The 24,360-nt window shown below is 48.4% G+C and overlaps 1 protein-coding gene across 1 annotated transcript in view; it reads right to left on the minus strand.

Moving 5' to 3' along the window:
* Window positions 1-7,905: 7,905 nt before the first annotated feature.
* The window catches only part of XKR6 (XK related 6), a 234,765-nt gene continuing 218,310 nt past the window's right edge, over window positions 7,906-24,360 (minus strand). Inside the window, exon 3 of the mRNA XM_045831651.1 lies at window positions 7,906-8,870. Coding sequence (XP_045687607.1) covers window positions 7,906-8,870 — 965 coding nt within the window. The remainder of the gene's footprint in view (window positions 8,871-24,360) is intronic.

Here is a 24,360-nt window from a genome sequence, read left to right on the forward strand (position 1 = left end):
CTCAGGAGGTCCCCTTTTGTGTGCGTGTGTGTGAGAGAGAGAATTTTTACATTGGAATGCACCTGAACTCCCAGGAAAGGGTCAGAGTCAGAGCCAGGTTGACTGACCTAGAAGCACTGAAGCTTCTAGAATTTTCTTCTCCAAGAAGGTTCTCAGAGCCAATAGCAAATCAGCGTTGCAGCTGGCCCTCCTGGAGTGCTAGTGTTCTTCTCCTCTGCTCCCACCTGCCCTCACTCTGGTTTAAGTCCTAAGAAGACCATGAAGTTTCTTAGGACAGGTCTGTTTTCTCCCTCAGAGGGTATCCTGGTAGTTGAATTGAAAACAGTCAAACCATAGGAAAAAGAAAAAAAAGGAAAAAGAAACTCAACGAAACTTTTCCAATTCAAATAATGACGGAAAAAATACCCTGATGGAAATAAAACCCCCTAGTGATATTCCCCAGCCCCTGTTTGTCTCCGGATCTTCGCCTGCAGGCTCCACTCAAAGCACACCGAGGAGTGATGAAGGCCCAACACCGGGGCCCACAGTTTGGCTGACAAGATGTTTTTTTAAAAAACAAAGTTTTACTTCTGTACTCTGCAGAGAGGCAAAGAGAAGGCTAGACCATTGGATGAGGTGAGCCGCAAGGTTGAGAAAGATTGTAAGGAAGAACAAATTGATAGAGATTTCCTGAAGAGCTTTCAACCACCTGAAAAACAATCTCCAAATCCTTCCCATTCACCCATTCTCTTGTCTGCCCAAAGTTCAACAAAGATCGGTTTTCAAATGGATCCTTCCATATATTCTCTGCTACTTTAGGGACAATGAACATCGGGACATTTGGTTTTAGAGTTGCAAGTGGCCGGCTTGAGCTGGGTGACCCTCAGTTGCCTGAGCAAGGACCATTGTGCTGGGTTCACAGTGCTGGGAAGTATCTAAGAAGTACAGGTATGTGTGAGTCTTCCCTGTCCAGCCTTACTGCTCATCGTGTGGGCCTCCAGGTGCCAGTGTGCCTGGAGAACACGCTGTTCTCCTGTGGCTCCACCTCCCAAGTAACGAGGTCACCGCTATTCCTTATGTGATGCCTTCACTACAGGCAGTAATGACGGAATCCTCACAGCATCCCTGAGCAAGAGAGAAAGAAGAGGTTGGCCTTCTTTCTCTCCACTTTACAGATGGAGAAACCAAGGCACCGAGAGGTGAAGAATCCATGATCACAGTGGGACCCTGAATCAGCCTGTGATATTTCCTGATCTTTCTGGGTCTAAAGAGCTTCTAGGAAGTCTATAGCTAAAACAAACCTTCTAACCCCCTGCAGCCTGAGGACCCCAGAGCTATGTGGAGGATGGAAAAACAGACCAAGGGAGTTCATCTCCTAGGTGACCAGTTGTCTGTGTCCACCATGACATATGGCCAAAGGCTGCTTCTAAAGGGATCCTCTCTGGGTTACCAGTTGGCACTCTACCCGAAGCAAATTATTTCTTCATCCTCCTTGGTTTGAGGATTAATTTTAGGAGCACTCCTCCCTGGATGAGCATGGATGAGCTGACTGACTTCACTTTCTGGTGTGGGGTCTTGTGATTCAAGTGAGAGACTGGCAAGGACAGGCACTTCCCACAGGAGGCTTGCATATTGTCCTACATATTGTCCTGCATGGGGCAGGCCAGGGCATGTGCCCCTTCGGTCCTGCCTGCTCATTTCTGATTTGGTCTATTCTTAGCCCTTGACACAAGGTGTTGGCCGTGTGCAGGGGGAACTCCTACGGTTGTCCGTCTGCTGCCCTCAGGAGCTGCCATTAATAGCACTCCCAACCTTTGGCTCCAGCACATACCAGCCATTTCCTGCCAGCCAGTGCAAGGAAAGGTACAGGGAGCAAGAAGGCACAGCTCCTTCCCAGGAGGAGGGGAAGAAGCAGATGGTGCCCGGGAGAGTTAAGTAAGGCAGACAAACCGGGCAGGCAGAGGAATAAAGCTGCAGGCAGATCAAGGCAGTGCCCTTGTCTTTTGATATTTGGCCAATAGCACAAGATGCAGTGTTTGAAGCAAGAAATAAAACCTTCAGGATGGCTAAGGATGGGTAAGAAAGAGGCGTATGTCGCCAGCATGGGAATTTAGATTATGCATCATCTTTTGCCCGAGCAAGGGGCTTCAAAACAGAAAAAACTCGGAGAGGGCAGAGTTGCCTCTTTTACAAGTTTTGAAATTGGGGTAGGCACACATTGATTTAGGATGCTCTGGGGACAGTCCTCTTACAAGCTCACGGTTTGGCGGCCTGTGACAGGCCGACCACTGCCACTTCCACGTTGAGCTGTGCTTGGGGATGGAATGCCTCTGCTGTGACAGTGGCGCATTTCAGATGAGGAGATAAGGACTTTAACCTTGAAGAACTTCCCATTTTGTTCATTTCCGTCACTCCTGCGTTGAAATCCACTTCCTCTAGGGTGGCTGTGTGCACTTCCTGTGGAGGGCTGCCAGACAGCAGCAGGTAATCGGGAAGTGCTAGAGAATGCAATGAACTTCACTGCTACTGATAAGGCTGAGCCCGCCCCACAGGCAGGGCCTTGCCCAGGTCTCTCCTCCAGCTCAGCTAGACCTTCCCAGCAGTTTTCTGGTCCACACTGGGAATATCACTTGCATCTGGTTAAATGAATGGCAATGACCTGTCCTCTCTCCTCGGTCTCCAAATTTAAGTCCCCCTCCCTCAACCAAATCTGGCAGTGTTTATTTTAATATGTCTTTTTTCCAGTTTGGCAAAGAAGTAACAGATTTTAGCTTTTTGATAAGAAAATCAAATGGATGTACACAAGGCATGCTCCCTTCATTTAGGCGGCTGCACCTGCAGCTGCTACCATCACACCTGAAAGGGCTCTGAGTCAGAAGCCACTTTCCTTGGCAAGGAAAGCTCCACCACATGTGTCTACCCCGTTTGAGAGGGCCAGGAGCAGGAGGGCATGGATGCTGTCCGTAGAATATGGTCCTGCCCTGCTCTCCTTCAGGTTCTGACATGCCTGCCTCCAGACCAGAGGTTCTGCGCCTGCACACTGCTGTCCTCCTTGGACGTCTGCTCCTAGGTAACGGGGAGAGAGAATTTTGCTCCAGACTGGGGGCCTCAGGGCTTGGGGTTCCTCCTAGAGCTCCATGCCCCCAGGAGCAGGGAGCGGAGTAGATAAAGGGAAGTGTGCTTCCTCTCTCAGGTACATGAATACCACGGGGGGGGTTGGTGGATACAAAGGCATGAGATCATGCCTGCTTAGGGTTCTCCAACAAGCTCAGCATTGGAAACCTCTTCTTCTGCCCTGTGACCACGTGGGAGAGTAAACGTAGAGGGAGAATGGAGAAAAGGATGTCATTTGGTGTTTTTTTGAAACCCCTGTAAATTTTTCTCTCTGAGAATAAGGCCCTCAATGGGACATGGTCTGACACTTATGACATGAGCTGCCATTTGGCTAATAGGTTTGCCCTCACGATCACAATCCAGAGAGGTATTTATACTCTTTGAAACTACCCTGGAACTCAGAGGGGAGGGGTTAGGCCATAGGACCATAGAGTTTTGGGTGACAGTGTGCTTGGGGAGGTTGAATACGGGCATCTGGCAGGTGTGGCAGAGCCCCGGGAGCCATAGGAAATGTCTTCCTGGACTGAGAAGAGACGTATCATCAGCCACGCCATAGAGAGAGATGGAGCTTGTTCCCACAGCCCCCACAATTCCCAGCATCTTTGGACAAGTCTGACCCTGGAGGACGAGTCTGATCCTGTCTCTGAACCTTCCAGAAACAGTGGAGGAGTATATTTGAGACATGAGAAACTCCAGGGATGAGCAGGGTCAGTGGGGGTTCACGTAACGAATTTAAACCCTCTTAGCTCCCCTCAACATAGTCCTAAGAGACCTGATGCTCCCACTTGGGATGTCACAGGCTTGTGACAGTGAGCTCAGGTGACGTCACCTCCAGTGATCAGGGGAGACTGGCATTTCCTTTCAATGCAGAGGCCTGAGAAGAGGCAGATGTACTGAGTGGGGGAGAAATAGAGCTTGCAGAAAGGATGCTACAGAATCAGCCAGACTTCAAACATGCTAGCATGTTTCTAGATGCTAGAAATATGCTAGAGAATGCTAGGGAATGAAAGGAAGAGCCACATTTTCTGTGTGGTTGTGGGCATATTTGCTGTGGGGCAGCAGGAAGGAGAGGGAGGGGCACAGCCTCCTATTTTATTCTGTAGCTCCTGGTATGGCGAGCTTATCTCGTACCAGAGCCAAACACTGAGAGTTCATTTATTTTCATCAGGAGTTCTTACATAAGAAGTGGATCCAAAGATTTGTTTTTCTTGGAAATGACATCATGGGCAATCCCTTGGGGGAGTAAGTAGCTGGGGCTGGGTGACCAGCGCCTCATCACTCACTCATAAGGGCTTGGTCAGGGACTCAGGCAAAGGGCAGGCTAAAGGTGGATTCCCAGTGTGCAGGAGGCTACCGCTTCTCACCGGAGGAAAAGACTGACCCACTGCAGGGCAGCCTAGAGGAATTGGGTTTTCAGGACCTGAGTCTTCCAGATAGTGGGGAGACAGACCTCCCCGGGGGTAACTCAGAGCACTGAGAGTAGGGATTCCTGCACTGCCACCCTGGGCCAGCAAGCCAGCCGCCAGCAGCGCCCTGCAGGGGAAGCACACTAGTAGGGGAGGGGATGGCTGGGACCAGTGGAGAGAAGGTTTCCTGGTGCCTGAAAATGTGGGGACTCGCTAGAGGCTGATGAGATTGAAAAGACAGATGAAAACTCTCATCTGGCCATTCTCTTTATGTTTCCTGCTCCCTCTCCCTCCCATGTTTTCTCCTTTCCTGACTTTTCTTCCTTCTTCTGTTTGTAAAACAAGCTTTCCCTGCTGCTGTGCTTAGAGGCACACTTTTCTTTGCATCATTAGGAAGGGAGCCGGCATGGTGGAGGGGGCGGGAATGGTGTCTCGAGGGAGAGGTGTGCCCTCCTGCTTGAGTCTCGTGGAGGCCTGTCCAACAAAGGTTGAACGCAAGGGTGTCTGAAAGGTCCTGTGCTCTCCTCATTTGTGCCCAGCGGCTGCAGCCCCAGAGGACCCTCCCTGAGTTGGAAGTTATCACCCCAACTTTTGGTGCTCCAGGTCAATGAACGGGAGCCGTTTTCTCAGCTGCATGTAAACATAAACACACGTGCGCACGTACGCGCACACACACACGCTGGATGTGCAGTAGAAAAATAGAGCTGCAAATTAAAGCCTATGACTGTGTCAAAATGAAAGAGAAAGACAAAGGAAATAAATCCCAGAAGAGACAAACAAGCCTAAGTGGCACTCGTCCCAAAGGGATGCGAGGGGACAACGTCAAGGACTGCTCTAGTGATGGACATCCACAGGGCTCCAGGCACACAGAGCCCCAGAGCTGAGGCAGACAAGAGCTGGGACCCGAGCAAGCCCGGGGGGATGGCTCCCCTTACATGGCCTCGCATCCTCCAGCCTCGGCAGAGTAAGCAGCGAGCTAAGCCCTCAGGAGGGAAGCAGAGTACAAAGGAAAAGCACCTCTGACCACATTGGAACTCCCAATTACCACTGAGTGGCCCATGGGCCTGGCCCTTGAAAGGGCAGAGACAGGCCCACGTGGCTGGTCTTCACCAAAGCCTGGGTGTGCTCTGTGCAGCGTGCTTTCTAGGCTGGTGGCCCCAGGGCCACAGGTTCTCTGCACCTCTCCTCTGGCCCCTCCTTCCCACTGGGGAGGACCCCAGGGGACTACCGAGTCAGGGAGGGGGACAGGATAGCACTGCAGAGTGTAGTAACGGTGCAGAAAATCAAAGGGATCTGAACAAAGAAAGGGACATCCAGATTTACAACTGAATTGAAATTTAAAACTTGTTTTTTTATACACCTTTAGATAAACAGTAAAGGGGGCAGGGAGGAGAAATCTCTTTGAATAATAATTTCTTAAAAACCCACAAACATAAAAAAAATTCCTCAGTGTTTGAACTTCTCTTAAGAATAGTTCAGTGTGAGGTCTTGCACCCTAAACAGTTATATCTGGAATTTTTTAAAAAATCGCAGCTACACACAACAAAGACTAAGAGTATTTGCTAAAAAATATTGTGTGTGTGTATATATTTATATGTATATATATCTTTTTGTGGAGATTTTTTGTTTTTGTGATTTTTTTCTTTTCCTTTTTTTTTTTTGTGCCCAAGTAGAGATACGATGGGATTGAAACGATGTCCTAGAACAGAATACTCCTGATAGGAACAATACTTTGAAAAATAACAGTTAAATGGTTGAACGAACTTGCAACAGCTCTCCAAATTCAATTTGGTACAATGAGAAAAGAAACAGATTTTCACCGAAATGACACAGCCTCTCAGACTCCGAGTACGCTGCTGGTGTGAGTCTCGCCATCCAAACAGGGGCTCATATTCCAGCACCATCCCCTCCTTCCTACTGCCCCCTCCCCGGCCCCCTCCCACTCCACCTTGGCCATACCCAGAGTCTGCCTTAGAGTGGTGTTCTACATTTCTGGCAAGACCTTGCAGCAAACACACACACACGTATACATGTGCTATGGGCACACACACTACACACACACACACAAAATTTCCCACTCACCCCAGATGCACCAAGTGAGCTGAATGACTTTTCAGCCAACCACAATAGTGAAAGACAGAAGCACCAAACAGTCTTTGAAATGGGTCAGTTATTACAATTTGACATGGGTTTTTTTTATATAGTCTAATTTTCCTCTGTGTTAATATTTTTAAAAAGCACAAATGAAAAATGAAGAATCCTTTCCAGATCAATTTAAGGCTTCCCACCAAATGGAAACAGAAGAGGCCTTACACAGTATCACTCATGATAAATGTATACCTTTCACAGCCTTAAAATGACAGACCAAAATCGTTTTTGCCAGTCACTGATTAAGTATTGTGCCTTTAAATTGATGTCATTCTTTTTGCTACTATGCTGAGTTTTATTATTACTGATTTTCTTGGATTACATACATGGAAATTTCCTTAATTTGCTTTAGAATTTCCTGTTCTCATCGAATTATTGGGGTGGCTTTTTTGTTTTGTTCTGTTTTGCTTTGCACCGGGAAGCAAACGTGCGCTGTACTGGGTGAACACTAACACGGCACGTGGTCAGCCTCCAAGGAGCTTTCTTGGCCATTTGCGTTCCAAACGGCCATTTGGCTCCTGGGAGGCGCTGTTAAGTTGGGGTCCGGGCAGGAGAGAAGGGGGAGGAATCGAAAAGACAATGGGGTTTCGATGCCTTTGCTTTTGGTAAATTGGTTTGTTTTCCTACAAATAATCAGATACGAAGAATGATTGCTTTGTGTTTCATTTGTTGGTTGGTTTTTGTTTTGTTTCTAGATTTGTTTCAATTGATTGTTTAATTTTCCCTCTCTTGGTACAAAAACCACCAGAGAGTTTTGCATGAGAAACCATGACAGTACTTAATGAAACTCAGCACCTAAGGGCATAAGGCAGTTGAAGGTTTGTTTGTTTGTTTGTTTGTGTTTGTTTTGTTTTGTTCTTTCAATCAGCACCAATCCCATAAATGATCTACACTTGGTGTAAGGTATAAAACATTTTTTTCTTTTGGAGTGGAGACAACTCCTCCTTCTCCACCCTATGAAGAATAGTGTGGGATTTTCAATACTGTTTCTTATGTGTAAAAAACAAAAGAAAGGTTTTCTTTTTGTTTTTACTTACAAAACATAGAGAATATCTTTGTATACATACAGCGACTGGAAAGAAAGCTTATCTGAAGGGGTTGTGACTTATTATTTTCTTTTTTTGTAGCAGTGGTGGTGGTGGTGGTGATGGTGGTTGTGATTTTGTGTATTGGGGAAAGGGAGGGTTATATTTCTTGCAAAGCGGCAATTGCCGCAAACCAACTTAAGGTCCCCTTCTCAACTTGGGTCAAGATGCTCTTAGAGTGAAGATTCATACTGTAGCAACTCATAAAGGAGTGGTCCATCTCGATACCGAATGCCTACCGCAGTGGGGGTGACATACTGCAGAATGTTAATAGTCCTTCTCAACCTCCTGTCTACAAAATGAGCATCCCAAGCTGGGTATCTCTTTCTTGGCATGTCAATCTTAATGAGGGGCCCTTCTGGTTGGTAAGGACGCCCCGACGGGGTGGGAGGCCCCATGGGTCTCACTTGGAAAACGGGCAAGCAAGTGTCAGCCGTGAGATCCTCCTGTTGTTCCGTTACGGCTCTGGTAGGCGTGACCTGGGTCCCCCGGTACCCAGGGGTCTGAGGCGCCATGGGCTCAACATCGGGGGGCAAAGGGATGCCCCAGAGCAGCTCGGCACAACAGGAGCTGACTAAGATCTTAGCTCGTGGCCCCATGGGATGCAGCACACCATAATATAAGAGCATCAGTGCGATCCCAGCCACAAAGCTAATAAAGACACAACACAGTGCTGGCACCGCGTAGGAGTCAGTGGTCTCCGGGTTTCTGTAAAAATACCAAAGGAACGTCAAGGCAGCATTCTCGGTCAAGACTATCGTATAATAGGCAAACATTCGATATCGAGTCCGCCCTTCCTTGACGTTAAACCAGCAGAAAATGTACACAATCCCTACCACCATGTTGAAGAGGATCTCCTCCCACTTGGACATGCAGAAGTCTGTTCCGCCATGGATGATCCAGAAGGCCATGGCGCACCAGTGAACCACCACGAAGATCCCGAAGTAGAGCTGGAAGATGGAAGCAAAGAGGGCAAAAGAGATAACTCTGGATGAGATGGTGAAGAGGCGCCAGAAGAGGTGGATGAGGGCCCCTCTGTAGCTCATACTCTTCTTGTCGTCCCTGGAGTCCCGCAGCAGCTTGTGATAGGAGGCTAGCACCCAAGCCAGGGACATCAGGGAAGTCACAGAGGAGACACCTGCCGGAAAGACACAAACCCACACAGTCAAAATCTTGGATGTCAACTGCAGGGCACAGCATGGCTGCCAGCCGAGGAGACGCCCACACACACCACGATCTAAAGAAGGAGGGAGAAAGAAACACAAAATCAGGAACCGAACTTGGAGGTCACAGTTATTCCCTAAGCTGACAGCTTTGAAATCTCATTTTTGTTTCAACAACCCAGCCCAGAACTTCTAGAGATTCACTGCTCAAGGGTAAAGCTGAGGCTGACATGCATGCCCCATCGAGGGGCTGAGAACAGGGGCCACGGTGGTGGTTCATGACTTCTGCTGTGATGGGACCACACATGTTCTATTTTAAGGAATCCTGAGGTCACAGGATCCTTGTGCAGACAGATGTATGGCAAGGGATGGTGTCCTTGTCATCGGCAGCCTATGTTGTCAGAGGAACTCACAGAGGGGCTCACCAATTGTGACGACTGACAGCCTACTCACTGCCCCTGGGTCCACAGCCCTTCTCCTTTTGGAAGGCACTGGAGTCGCTCTTTTGCCTTTTCACCGGCTCACTCAAGGGCTCGGGAGTCCTTCACCAAACCTTCCTCCACGTAGTTTCTCCCTCCCTCATGCATTCCCCAAGGCCACCCTGATCAAGGACCCTGGAGTTTCCTGTCTGTCTGCTGACTGCCTTCCTCACTTCTTCTTCTCTCCCTTGGCCTCCCCAAAATCCTCGTTGCTTTCTCCATAAACCAGCACTCAGTGTTCTCTGAGGTCTTGACCTGAGAGGCCCCGTCCTTTCTTGGATTCCATCCTGACTCAGCAGCAGGTAACTCATGGTTTGAGGATGCCGTTCCTCCTCACTGGCCTGGTTTCCAAGGCCTCTGCATGTCATTCCCCACGTTTCTCCTCAGCGGGTTAGGGAATGTATCTGATCCCAAGTGATACTTGAATTACCAAAAGCAATTTTATTTATAATGCTGCTCATTTGATATTCGTAACTAAATCAAACTAAACACAATAAATAGTTATTAGAGTTTCTCCAAACCCATCCAAGAGCAAGCAATCATTAGTCAGATATTATCACGCAACCTGCTCTGCAGCGAGATGCCCAATCACCCTTGATGCCCCCCATGCATTATCTTCGCTAAGTCCATCTACCATCTCTTCTGCTTTTCCTTTCTCCCAAAATTTCAACACCAAATGCAACTAAATTCAACTATAGTCCTGAATAGTGTTCCATGGACAACCATCTCCTTCCCACATTCCCTGACCTCACACCAGAGCACAGTTCCATGACATTCTTCCAGGCTGAAATCAATGTCACCTAGTCATTTTCTCTCTTAGGCTTCAAGGTCAGAGCTCGGAGCCCCATTCCCCAAGAGACTAAGTAAACTGCCCCAGAGCTCCAGACCCTGTTCGTCTTTCCCCAGGTCCCTGCCCACCTCTTCACTCCTCTCCAAACTTCAATGAAGAATCAAAGTCCTCTGTGATTTTAACACCCTCCCTGCACTTGCCCTTCCTTGCCCATCTCACATAGCTCCTCCCTTCCAACATTTCAAGGAGATAGTGCTCCAGCCTGCAGTTTGCAGTAATAGAGTAATAACAAGAAACCAGTATTGTACCGTGAACAGAGAAAAACCCTGGGTAGTTAACTGTTACAATGAGGATGTGTTGATTTTGTAATAATAATGAACAAGACTGAAAACAAATATGGGAGAAAATATCCCAAGTTCTCCATAGGAGCCAATCTTAAAAACACCTAACAATTTTCCTCTCACTTCTTTGGAAAGTTCTGATCACAGTCCTCATGTGTCCTGCTCTGCCCTTTGTACACACAGGACATTTCCACAAGTACCTGCTGAGGGCACACATTCTGAGACCATGTTACAGTGGCTGCACTCCCCTTTTAGCTTCCTCTGTGTGTGTGATCTGTTGGGTTGGGGCAGGGAGGTAAGTGGGTCCCCTTAGGAGTTGCATGATTTAGGCTGTAGGTTTCTGGAGGGCAGGGAATGTGCAGTCACCTTGACAGTATATACCAGGCCTATTAGCATCACTGCAGCATCCTCAGAAACCCCCTCTTAGACATTTCTGTGATGTCACCCCTCTCTTTGTGAATGCACTTCTTGATGTTAGTAGTGATACAGCTCAGATGTACTACTGAACCTTAGTGATCAGAGGGGAATTCTACCAAAGCTGAATGGGAAGACGGCCAACTAGAAGCCAAGGAAAAAGGCCTCAGAAGAAACCAACCCCACCAACACCTTGATCTTGGACTTCCAGCCTCTAGAACAGTGAGAAAATAAATTTCTGGTGTTTTAGCCACCTAGTCTGTTATTTTGTTACAGCAGCCCTAGCAAACTAATGCAGTGCTCTAATTCAATTTTTTTTTACATGAAGAAACAAGATAGCTTTCAAAAATCACACATCTGTCAAGAAGTTGAATCGGGATTCAAATCCAGAGTCTGACTTCGGTGGCCTTGAAAGTGACCACTGTCCTGATGACCCTGCAGACATAGCTTTAGGAGGGGCTGGGGAGGAAAGGAAGTCTAGGCACACTCGGTGCAAAGGATTTGCATCTTTTGCCAAGAGTGGAAAAGAAGTGTATTACCCGTGGGTATCTGAGAGAAGCCCTTGATAATAGAGCTAAAAACCAAACTTGAATTCTACTCCACCTTCCTCGGGAGAGTAACATTCAAACCACAAAAAAAGAGGTGACAGCGATAGAATTAACTGAGATCATTTTCCCTCTGTCAAGTGATTAATCTTCAAAGGCCTGCAGAGTCTTCCATTACAGGGGGAGGAAGTGCGGGGCTTTCCCTCTCTGCAGTGGCTCACTTGGAAGACTTCTGTCTTGCCTGAGGTCAGTCCAAAAGTCAAAGCATTATCCTGGCTAGGACCCAAGCTTATGGGGACCAGCAGTGGAAGCGGCCTCATGGCCCGCAGTGAAATTCTTGGATGGGCCTGGGAGCATTTATGATTCGCTTCCAACTATGGCTCTATCACTCTCTGCATTCCAAAGATCAGGCTGGAAATTGTTAAACAGTTCACGTTTGGCTGTGACAAGTTCCGGGCAGTGACCTTCATGCCTTGCTCACTTCCCCTAGTGCAGCCCAGGAGGTGGGGCTTGCAGCTGGCCCACTGAGTTGACTGGAGTCCAGCTTAGCCAGCTAGGCAGCACTAAGTTGAAACCTCACTGGGGGGTAGGGCACTCCCCTCCCCTGAGAAAGGCTTGGGAGAAGGGCCTTCAGGCTCTGATCACCAAAACTGGGAGATAAGGCTTCCAGAAATGGACTGGCCACACCTATAGCCAACAGAACAGAGCAAGAGGGGCTGCACCTTGCAGTTGGACATCCTTTACCGAGGAGAGGAAGTCCCAATTTGGTAGTGTTGTCGCAGTATTCAAGGGTCACTGTCAATGGAACTGTTGCCAATTGGGAAACAAAGCAAAAAGCAGAAAATGAGTGTGGCTGTCCTGTCATGTGAGAAACATAGTGACAGGGTGTCTGAGAAAGGACAGGGCTCTGAAATCGGAGGGTGGGGGCACATAAAGTGGCAGAATCAGGAGGCTCTGATGCAATAGGAGGGATCTGGGACAGCAGGAGGGCCAGCCACCAGGGTAATGTAGAGAAGCTGAATTCTGGCAAGTAGAAGGCAGGGCCATGGCTCAGAATGAGTCGGGGCGGCACTGAGAGGCCCATGTATGGGAGCCCCAGTGTGGGAACCAGAGAGGGAACTTGGAGGAGAAACCAGATGTTACAGCATCTCAGTGGCAGAAGGCAGCATTTGGGTGTGAGGGGTGCTCTGAGGACCCACGGGAGTACCTGCAGATGGCTACGAGACTGCTTCTGAGTGAGAGTGTGGGGGTCAACAGCAGCACTCTGTTTTGTAGAATCAGATGTGCACACCCAGGTCTGTCACCAGCTGCCCTCCTCCACCCTCTGCCACAGAGAGCTCAGTCCCACTGCTACATCACACATTGGAAAAACAAAGAAGAGGGTTGGACAGGCGCTGAGCACAGGGTAGGGCAGGGGTAGGAAGAGTCAGCCATGAAGGGACTCACAGCTCCCTCTCCCCTGGCTCCTTCCCATCACATGGTCAAGTTCCTCCTGTCTTACAAAGAGTACCTCCCTGGACCCTGTGTCCTCTCCCCATGCAATCTCGTCTTTGTCTCTCTTCCTCCAACCTTTCCAACGGCAATTGCCTTGCTCCCTTCATTCTCCCACCTCCCCTTTCCTCCTGATCCCCCAACCCCGATGGAGAGTTCTCATTGAGGTGGTTAGTTCCTAAGAGCAGCATTAAGAGGACTGGTTTGTGCACTCCTCCTGCGTGACACTGGCACTTGGACCCACTCTGTCCTTCTTTACAGTTATGGCATCCTTTCCCTGCTGGGCTATTACTCCCACTTAACAAATGAGGAAGCTGAATGTGAGGTTAAAAAACTTAGATGTGGCCACACCTACGTTCTGACACTGGATGCTCACCTAATTTGTAGGACGTTGTACCTTGCTGGGTTGGTCCCCTAAAGATCACCAAAACCAAGGAACATGCTCAACTGGCTATTTGTCTGTCTGCATGTCAAGGTCAACATCTCCCTCTTTTTACCCTTGCCTCCTTCCTTCCCACCACTGAAGCTAATGTTTGGGGGGAAATCCACCACCTGCTTTTCAAATTCCTGTTGTGTTTTTTCCCCACATTGAGTTTCTTTTAGATGGGCATTCCCTTTCCGCCTGTCAAACTTCACCCTATCTTCCTGCATTTTTTTAAAAAAGCACAGTCTTTTCTTGGAAATGCTCCCGGAAAAAGATAACACAGCTGTGTGCATGGCTTCTGTCCTCACCTCCACCCAGGCGCACAGCAAGGGGGTGATGGCAAAAAAGTACTTTACTAACCAGGCAACCACATGGAAAGAAACAGGCCCCATGGGTGCCCTCTAGGAGCCAGGATCAAAGACTTTTTAAGTAATTTGGCCAAGGTTATGTACACAGTGAGCAAGAACTCTGACAGTGAGCCCTGGGATTATTTCACCCCTCAAACAGGATCAGTGTGCTTAAGCTGGCTCTCCCCTGGCTTGTGAGATCTGATTGTTAATTTTCCGAAATTTTGTGGGTTAGCTGATTTATTTTGGAGCCTTAAAGTAAGTGCAATGGCAGTATTTATACTACAGAAATTGGCAAAAGCTAAGAAATCAGGTTTCCCCTAATTCTGTTAGGAGCCAGTTGTTAAACATTTACCAGCCCACCACTGGTCAAACCAACTGTCCTTCTTGAAATGCTTGGTGGGCCTCACTACAAATCAAGAGAGCCCCGTAAGGGTCTCCTCCGTATACCAATGCCATACTTCTAGGCAGAGCCATGTATGACCTGGCTATTACAATCACATTCTGTAAGCCTGATGTAGCTGCAACAAAGAAATCAATCTCCTTGTAAGATTTTCACTGTAAATACACTCACAAATAACTAAGGTCTAAGGTCTTCTTTGAGCATGATCTTTTACGAGCACTGCCATACTCATTTGTATCACATTTCTGTATTGGAAGACAATGTGATTCCCCACACGGGGTAACCTTAACACAACCCTGACGTTTCCACACCAACCTTAGGAAGGGTCAAAATAGAAGATGTACCCATCATCTGTGAATGTCAACCTTCAGGACTGACACGTATGTATGGCTGAGGTGATCTGGAAAAACTCATGGCCAAAGTGGCCTGGTATAAACATAGGAAGGGAGGAGTGGAATGTCTCAGGACAGCTGACAGCTGAGAAATTACACCACACATTGGCTGAAGAAAAGGCTGTTTGACGTAAGGGAGATGGGCCTCAGGGGGACGGAGTTCAAATCTGACCACTACAGTGGTAATCTCTATTGTACCACTGTCTTACCACATTTATGTGAAATATGTCTTTATTGGCTCTGAATCCAGGCTGATCATGTCATCTGATCATCCCTAGTAAGTGTTCCACAACAATCCTACCTTCCCTCTATTGAACAGCTACCTTGCCCAGACTCTGCACAAGACACTGGACAAACATTAACTCAACCGTTCTTCCCTGTGAGTTGGCGGTCTGATTTGACGATGAGGAGACTGAGGCTCGTGGGCTAAGTCACCTTTCTGCAGCAAGTCATTAAGAAATCACAGAACCAGGGTTTGAACACGGTGCTGCCTAAGCCCCTAACTCAGACTCTTTTTTTTTTTAATAACTGGTAAAGCTATATCTCCTCATCCACACCTACAGATGAATGAATTAACATTTAGATTTATATGCCAAATTCTTATCAATTCAGTTATCAGCGATCAGTCCTCTGATCATCTCTGTGAGCACTGATAGAGTCTAAGCAGTCAGCTCTGTGGTCTGCAAAGCTGGAGACATGCCCCTGGAAGGTCCGTCCAGGCCTCCCAGGGTGCAGAGGTGTGACAGCTCCGCTCTGTCTCTGGCCTGGGTTGTTGGGATGGCCCCCTAACTGGTCTCCCTGCATCTGCTCTTGTCACAATATAGCCAAAGTGACTAAGCTAAAGACTGTCCCCCTGTGTGGCCTCCCAGGGAGGCAGACTCTCAGCGGTCACTGATTTTCCATGCCCTTCCCCTGGTAGGAAACACAATCCTGCCCTACTGAGCCCAGGTGTGGCCTGTAGCATGCCCTGGCCAGTGAAACAGGGTCCCTTCCAGGTGGAAGAGCATATTCTCCTGTGCCCCGAAACGAGGCTGCTCACCCAGTGACCCGCAACAGACATGCAACATAAATCGAAATTGTTTTAAATCACTGGAATTGTTCACATATTCTAAACTGCAGCATGACTGGCCTCTCCTGACCTATATGCCATGTCACTCAGGGTTAATGTCAATGTCCTTATAAGGGCTCCCATTGAAGCTCCTTTCATGAGGCAAGGTTTCGTTCAAGGCCCTCACACTCCCTCTGTCCCAGATGTGCCCCAGACACTTCTCCACCTTGGGGCACATGCACCTGCTCTCTCCCCTGCCTAAAATGCCCTTTCCCTACATATCCCCTGTCAACCCACTGAGACCTTTACTCAGAGCTCAGCTTCTCAGCCAGGCCATGCCTGGCACCTGCACTGGAGACTGCGAGTGCCCAGTGTGCCCTCCCCCTTCTGTGTTCTGTTTTCCACTTCAGCATTTCCTGCCACCTGGATATACTTTACTTCTTACTTGTTCCTTTTTTTTTTTTAAGTTCAAATATACCCTGATGCATATGAGCTCCCTAACGGCAGGGCAGTGACTGGGTCCTTCTGAAACTATGTGCAAAACTGGTATTTTTCTCATGAAAGCGTCTACAATGATCCTTGGATTCTCAAGTGAACCCATGGGGAAATGGGCCCAGGAGCCCACCAGCTGTCCCGACCTCCCACCATCATCCCTGAATGTGGGGGAGGGGAATTCTCTGGGAGCCTCCATTCTCCTTTAGGGAGAAGACCTTGAGGGCAGAAGACAGAAATGAAAAGGAGCGAGTACTTGTTGAGTGTTTCCAATGTACCTGGCATTACTGCAGATACTTTGCCCACGTTACTTCATTTCATCCTCACAATAATCCACTGGAATGTCTATTGGGCTCCACTTTCCAGAAGAGGAAACCAAGGCTCAAACAGGTAAGAGGATTTGTCTGAGGTTGCTGCATGAAGAATGTCCTTTATTCTGTGCTTTGACATCTGGGGCACTGCTGACTCTGGAGGGACTGTCCCTCTCAGGGTTGCGAAATTCCTAGGAAGAGCAAGGCCCTGGTGCCTTTCCTGCAAACAAATCCATCCAGAGCCCACACCCCAACCCTCCTTTACTGGGCTCAGACCCTCCAGGCCAGTAGCCTCCTGCTCTAATCACCCCAGGGCCAGGTGTCAGACAACCAGGGACAGCCCCAGCGGCCCAGAGCCTGCTGAAATGATTCTGGGCTAGCCAACCCTAGGCCTGCTCCCACTGCCCTACCCACTGCTTCCTGCGGGAACCACAATAAAGGCTCCTGCTCACATTTCCTCCTCACTCCCTCTGCCTCCTGATGGACCCTGATGCTTTCCCGAGTGGTGGACGATAGGAGGTATGCAGCTTCCAGGTCAAACCCTGGTATTTAAAGGACCCAGCAGGAAGAAAGCTAAATCCAGCACCCCCTGCTTCACTTACGTCTTCTTTCTGAGGTGCCATCAGAGCTATCTAAATGCCACCTTCACAGCCAGCTGGATAAGGGCAAACTCTAGAGACTCTAGAGCAAATGTCAGCCACGCAGCTGGCATGGCACAAGCTTCGCAGATGCCTGGGTCTTGACTGGCCTGGAACACACTGTGAAGAAGGCTGTCCGTCATCACTAGAAAATCCATCCTCATGTCACACAACCAATTTCAACACCCTGATGTTCCAGAGTGACTACATTTTAACAGAGGCCATGAGACACCCTGGAAAAGACATACATGGGCTCTGGTATCAACAGAGCTGGCCTTAGTTTACTGTTTGTGAACCGTGGGTGAAGTGTGGATTTGGAGGGTCCAATGAACCATGAACGCAAAACATATGGGTCCATCTTTGAAACATATGCATACTATACCATATATATATATATACACACACACAAATATATATAGAGAAAGAATATATATAGTGTACATATACATGCTGATTATATATAAAGTCATGTGGGGCTTAACAGTTGGGGCACATTCTGAGAAAGAGGACTTTGTCACTGGGTGCGCATCACAGAGCGCATGTACATGGCCCTAGGCGGCAGGCCCACTGCACTCCCAGGCCACCCGGTGCAGCCTGTTGCTCCTGCACTACGGGCCTGTACAGTACATCACTGTACAAAACAGTGAGACATTAAATCAAGCACAAGACAAAGTGATGCAATCAAGAGGCACAGTAGATACGAGATACATGAGGCCGCTGCCGGCACAACACGGCGTACTGTTGTAGGGCAAACTTATTTTATTAATAGAAAGAGAACACTAAAATAATTATTAAATTGTAGTAGAGTAAATACATATAAGCGGTAACATGGCCATTCATCATCATCATCATCAAGTTGATGTGCTGTACATTAGTGTATGTGCTATACTTTTACACAACTGGCAGTGCAGCAGGTATGTTTATACCAGCATCGCCACCAACAGGAGTTACACTACAATGTTAATGACAGCTGTGGTGTCACTGGGTGATAGCAACTTTTAGGTCCATTATAATTTTATTGGACCACCATCTAGTAAGTGGACTGTCTATTGGCCAAGACACCCTTATGTGGCATGTGACCATAACATACATACAAAGTATTCTATACACACACATACACAGCACTCTATACATACATATACCCAGCATTCTATACACACACATACACAGCATTCTATACACACACATACACAGTACTCTATACACATACATACATAGTACTCTATACACACACATACATAGTGCTCTATACACACACATACACAGTATTCTATACACACACATACACAGTATTCTATACACACACATACACAGTACTCTATACACATACATACACAATACTCTGTAATACTGAGGATGGGGCTGCATGTCATATTCTCTCTCTCTGTCCCTCCTCTGGGCCACTATATATAATATGTATATTTCATGTATGTATACACAATATGTATTTATATGCTCTCTATATAACATATGCACTCAATTATATCTGAGTTGGTTTATATTTGAGTTGTTGTTTCCTGTGTCCACTAACATGTGGGCCCCGGGAGGGCAGAGACCGCCTCTGGCCTTGTTCATCTCAGAGGCTGGAACAAAGCCTGACACAGCAGGCACTCAGTGCAGATGCGTTTGAGTGAGTTTGCCTAATGCATTATCATTGGCAATCAGACTCATATGTAATATTTTGTTTCAACAAAAGCCCAACCTAAAGGATTCCCTCATGAAATTGTGCCCTATCACGAGAGGAGCAGGCTGGCGGCCAAAGTTGGGAGGATCTCTGTTGGGAACCACCCAGCCTGGTATCAGAAGCAGTAACCCCTGCCAAGGCTAAGGCTGAGGGAATGACCTTGGACCATAAGCCAGCAAGGAGACAAGCTTATCTCCCTGGCAGGAGTGCTGCTTCTGCTACTTCATTCATAACTGGCCCCCAATGCTTGGTCAGTTAGCCAATGACGGGTAAGATTCCCCAAGGGGGGAACAACCTAAGACAGGCACGATCATGTGGGAGGCCCCCAAGAAAGGACTTTAGGGGCTACAGCAAAAGGGGGTGATGGACCCTCGCCCCTCGGCTTTGACATAGCCTGAGTCCTCATTGTCTGCGAGAAAATCTCCTAATCTCTTGGCTGCCTTACTTCCCTTGCTCCACCTAAGCCTGAAACAATGACAGAGGGAGGTGCAGCCCTGTGCTGGAAAGGAGGTGTTCCCTGGGGCAATCAGGCCTAGAAAGAATATGTAAAATCCTGTGAAACCTGCTTTGTTCAGAATGCTCTCAATTGAATGATAAGGGTCCAAGGAAGAAGTAAGTTTGTTCCTTAAAGTTTTACAGCTCTTTAGCTACCTGACCCTGACTCAAAATAGGCCCTCAAAGTTCCTTGTTATCTATTATTTAATCCTTACTTACTTCCGGGGAATAATTAATGAGCTTTACCTGAATTCCTGTGTAAAGAAACCCAATATAAAGTCTGCTGGGGGGGTGGAGAATGAGGCGTTCTTCCCTAGGGAGGGTGGCTGAGGTGCTCCCTGCTAGAGAGAGTGGCCGTTCTGTCCCTATTTCCCCACAGGACCTGGTTGTTTCTGTGTATGTTTTTCTTGTGCTTCACGATGAGCCATCTGCAGCGTTCCACGGTCACTGCAGGCCAGTGGTTGTGTCAGACCTCCCAACTCAATCTCGGCTGCAGGCCCCTGTGATCTGGGTATGTACGTAGGAACAGGAAGGGCCTGCTGGGATTCTAAGATTCTGTAAGTCGTGTAGTTTGAGATCCATGCCCTCAAAGCAAAGAGCAAAGGTCACTGCAGCCTTCTCATTCTGCCCCTGTCCTGTCAGGAATGTAATGGGGGGAGGGGTGGGCTGCAGGCTTTGTGTAGGCGACTCAGAAAGTTATAGCCATTTAGAAGCAGATAAAATCCTTTAAAATGGCTGGGCATCAGGCGAGGCCCTGTCTCCCATGGTGTGGGAGATGATGTGGCTATCAAACTCTTGAACTACTTCCAGCTCCAATGGTTTTGGGTTGCTTTACCTGGAGCCACTGAGTCCCTGAGGGTGACAGCTGTGATTAACCAGAGCCATTGTCCTCAGTGTGGATGGTCCAGCCTCGCTGCCTCTACTCACAGCTCAGCTGTGTCAGCTGTATTTCTGGACGGAGCAGCACCACTGTTTAGCAACATTGGTGGCTCAGGTGAGTGGTCTGGTGGAAGGAGGCAGGACTGCTGTGCAGGAGAGGTTGGCACGGGCCTGTGTGTGGGCTGACCTCAAGTGGTCCTTGCCCCCTCCACCTGAATTCTCAGTGCTGAGTGGCCCAGGATAAGAAAAGCCTGCCTGGTGAAATGACTTCGCCAAGCCAGATCCTTACTGGGGATGGTGGGCAATGCACGCCTTTGAAGGCTGAGAGTGAAATGCTATGCACCATCACAGAGGGCCTCTTTTGTGCCAAGAACAAATGCACTCACTTATTCCTAACAAAACCCTTCTGGGTCAGAAGTTACTAGCTGTGGTTTACAACGGAGAACCCCCGCAGCTGCAAGAGGTTAAGGGCCTTGTCTGAGTGGAGTGGATGCAGCAACTAAGTGCAGAGCAGGGTGTGAAGCCAGAGCAGGGTGCAGTCCCCACGGGGTCAGGGGTGGGAGAGCTTTCCACAATGACAGCCAGGAAACAGCACCTTTCTTCTGTCTCAGGAAAGTCTCAGGAAAGTAACCAAGAAGACAAGCAAGAAAGAAGTCAAAGTGCTTGGTTATTTCTGGTGAAAGGCGAGGGTGAAGGGAATGATGGGGCCCCCGGCAATAGCAGAAGTGATGGTGGGTCCCATGTTGTCACTGGTGGGCGGATTTGACAGCCAGCTCCTGAACTCCAGGGTCTGGCAGCCTGCAGCATGTGGAGTCTGAACATGCAGGAAGGCCTGGAAATAATAGAGGACCCAGCTGTCCTCGGGTCAGCATCAGACCCCATCTTTGTCTCTGGTTGTTGGTGGAGAGAAGGCGACAGGCCTAGAACTCCTCTTGACGTCCTGACTGGCAGAGCACCTCCAATCAGCCGGGTCCAGAACTGAGTGGGTCCTTGAGCGTTATGCAGGAAAGCTTGAGGTTCAGAAAGGGTGACTCACCCATAATCACACCGGAAGTGGGACAGCCCACAGGGATTCACCTGAGCTGTGCTCCTCGGGGTGTCTTCAGTTCCACTCTCTCCCCAGACTGAGAGATGTGTGACATAAGAAGACATCGTTTGTGAAACACGTGGACTTCCTTTCCTTGGAAATCCTTAAGGAATAGAAAAGATCTTTTGAAGATCATTTCATTGCAGTCTTTCCTGAAGCTAGAAGTTCCCGGGAGCCTTTGAGTTCACGATGATCTCTGACGTGAATGCCCGACCTAACAATTAAACACTGCTACTGCCCAGACTTCACCGGGACTTCCCCACTTTTCTCCTGGAGTCATAGCTTGCCTGAAAGGGGCTTCGGGAGTCCCTCCTGCCCTTCTCGGTCAGGTCATCCAGGCCCAAAGAAGTTGAGATCCGAGAGGCTTGCCCAGCCTCCACCCCCACAGGACGCACAGGGGACAGGACCAGGCGCTCCCTCAGCTGCTGTGTCTTTACTCGGGAGAGTCGGGGCAGAGCTCAAGGAGAGCAGCGCTGAGGGGTGAGGCGTCTCCGTGGGGCAGTGAAAATGGTCTGAGGTTGTTATGGTGATGGTACAACTCTGTAAATGAAAAGCCACTGAACTGTACACCTCAAGTGAGCCAACTGTACAGTATGTAAATTGTTTCTCAACAAAGCTGCTTAAAGAGTTTCTTTCAAAAAAGGAGGAGGAGAGCAGCTCTGCTGGCAGGACCCCTGGGCAGGGCGGGGCTATCAAAGGGGTCGAAGGACCACCCTTATCTCAGCTTCCTCACCGCTCTCAAACACCAGAGGCCCCTCTGAGCCCAAGGCCTTGCCCTTGGCTATTCCCTCTTCCTGGAACATCTCTTCCAGAAATCTGTGGGGCTGGCTCCTGCCCACCTCCAGATCTTTGCTCAAAGGTCATCTTCTCTGGGAAGCCTTCCTTGGCTGCCCCGTGGGAAGTCGCACACAGCTCTGCACCTCTCCCCCCCTTCTTCCCAGCTGTAGTGTTCCCCTGGGTGCTGACCATTTTCTGAGACAGGGATCCCCCACTTTTCAAAGGTTGCCATTGAGCCACTTTGCTTTTATGGAAGACCTATAGTCAGTACCTGTTTCTCCTAACTGAAAGAAATAGGAAAAGAATTTTCATTTTTTAAAAAAAAGGAGAAAAGCATTTGTTCTGCCCAAGCCCTTACAGAGGCAGCCTGCACCCCAGGCAGCGAGAGGGACCCCTGGGCTCCTTCCCCCGGAACCACACTCAGCATCCAGCTCCAAACCCCATCGCTTTGAACTGTGTCTGAGAGCATCTGTGCTTCATCTCCATTTATTTTGTGCATCCCTTAGCAAGATGTGACCTAAGGTATCAGGAAAGCCTAAGAGAGCTTGAAAGGGTGTCACACTTACTGTAAAACTGGATGTGATTAAGCGTTTCAATGGTGGAAAACAAATAGACACAGTACATGTGTTGAACTTGCCTGTCTCCACCATTTGTACTACTTATTCGCAGAGAAAAAGAATCTTGAAAGCTGCCAGTTACCATTGGCTCTGCTAGTAGTGAAGTGGTCTCTTTAAGTCCGCATCCAACACTGCACTCCAAGACCAGGGTTGCCCGAGGAGGCTGACGGGTCTACAAAGTGTGGAACTCTGCTAGTGGGGAACGGTCCAAAAGTTTCTCCACGTAAAGCAATGGTAATTGCTTCTTCACTTTATGCTATTGCAGCTTATGGAAGTTTTCACAGAAACACTCGACCATGGGACAGCAGGGGAAACCTGTCTATAAAATAAGGTATTTTGTTTGTTGTCTGCCTCTCTCTGTAAGAAACGTAAGCTCCGTGAGGGCAGGGTTTTCTACCTGTTTTGTTTATTGCTATATCCACCCTGGCTTCTAGCACAGTGCTGGGCACATAACAGGTGCTTAATAGTTATTGAATAAATGAATAAATGGCCCAGTTACACTCGCTGCTCAGGCTCTGAACCTGCAGCCCTCAGAGCCCCCGAGAGGTTGTGCTGGCCAGCCTGTGCAGGCTTGGGAAGGCTGCCTCGGTGTTCCTCTTTGTTCCAGCATTTTATGCACAAACATTTCCAGGTGAATAATTGCTGCTTCATCTGCGTTAACTGTAATGAAATCGATTTAGTTCATATTTTTTCCTGCTTCTCTAAGAACTCTCTGTTATATAAGTACACACTACATTTTCTTTTGCACTTAAACATTTGGTAAGAGGGTAGATCTTGTGTTAAGTGCTCTCAGCAGAATTTAAAAGAAAAAGAACCCTCCTTCTCTTTTTCTCTTACCAGTTGTTAGGGGCAACCTCAGCTGAAAGCCTCAGAATTATATACAGATTCGGGTTTGACTGATGCAGTGAAAGGCTTCATTTAGGTGTCTGTTTAAAGTCCTTGCAACTTCCCCTTAGAAGTGTGAGGTCTGGATGTTGTGTTTAATGAGAAGCCACCGGTAGCTGAAGCAGGACTGTGAGCTGGGGTTGGCTGGTCAGGGCACCCTGTGTGCACACCCAAACAGCCATCTAATGGTGGGGGGTGAGGAGGACTGTCTCTTCAAAAAGAAAGGGGAACAGAGAGCTGGAGAGAGGCCATCCTGGGGGACACAGCAGAGGCCAAGTCCAGTCTGTGCTCTGGCCAGAGGAGAAAGGTGTGTCTCAGTGCGTATCTCATCAGTTCAGTTATGAGTAAAGATGCAAGACAACCAGGAGAGGGGGGTGAACAGGGAATGGCACATCTTCTCCTTCAGTCATCTGTTCCTGGCGAAGACACAGAAGTGTGATGAACAATCTGGAAGTTGAGATCAAAGGCTGGAAGATCTCGGTGCCAACCTGGTCGGAAGCCCACAGCAGGTCTCTGAGATGGGCGGCTCCGGCTCAGCAGGGGCGAGTCAGGGAGAGGGGCTCTGCTTCCTTAGGGTCCCATCAAGCCGTGGCCGGCCCTGCTAAGGGGTGGGGGTAGGCACAGAAACCCCCTATGATTCTCGGCAAGGTGATTCATTATCTGAGGGTGTCTGATGCAGTGGATTGGTCATTTTAATAACAAATTTTGCTTCTTGGTAATAAGGAAATGGAATAGGGAATTCCCAGTTCCGATGTAGAGCTCAGAGCCACCACCTTTGGGCCACACAACCAGACCACAATCACTTTCTCAGTAGCAGCTCTGCCTCATTGTAACCAAAATCCTCAATGACCAAGTAATCAACTTTTGTGTCCCAGACTTAGAGGGCAACAGACAGTGTCCACATGGAAAGACATCAGAAAGCATTT

This window comes from Phyllostomus hastatus, unplaced genomic scaffold, assembly GCF_019186645.2.
Source record: "Phyllostomus hastatus isolate PE091 unplaced genomic scaffold, TTU_PhHast_1.1 phas_contig_159, whole genome shotgun sequence".
NCBI classification, from domain to species: domain Eukaryota; kingdom Metazoa; phylum Chordata; class Mammalia; order Chiroptera; family Phyllostomidae; genus Phyllostomus; species Phyllostomus hastatus.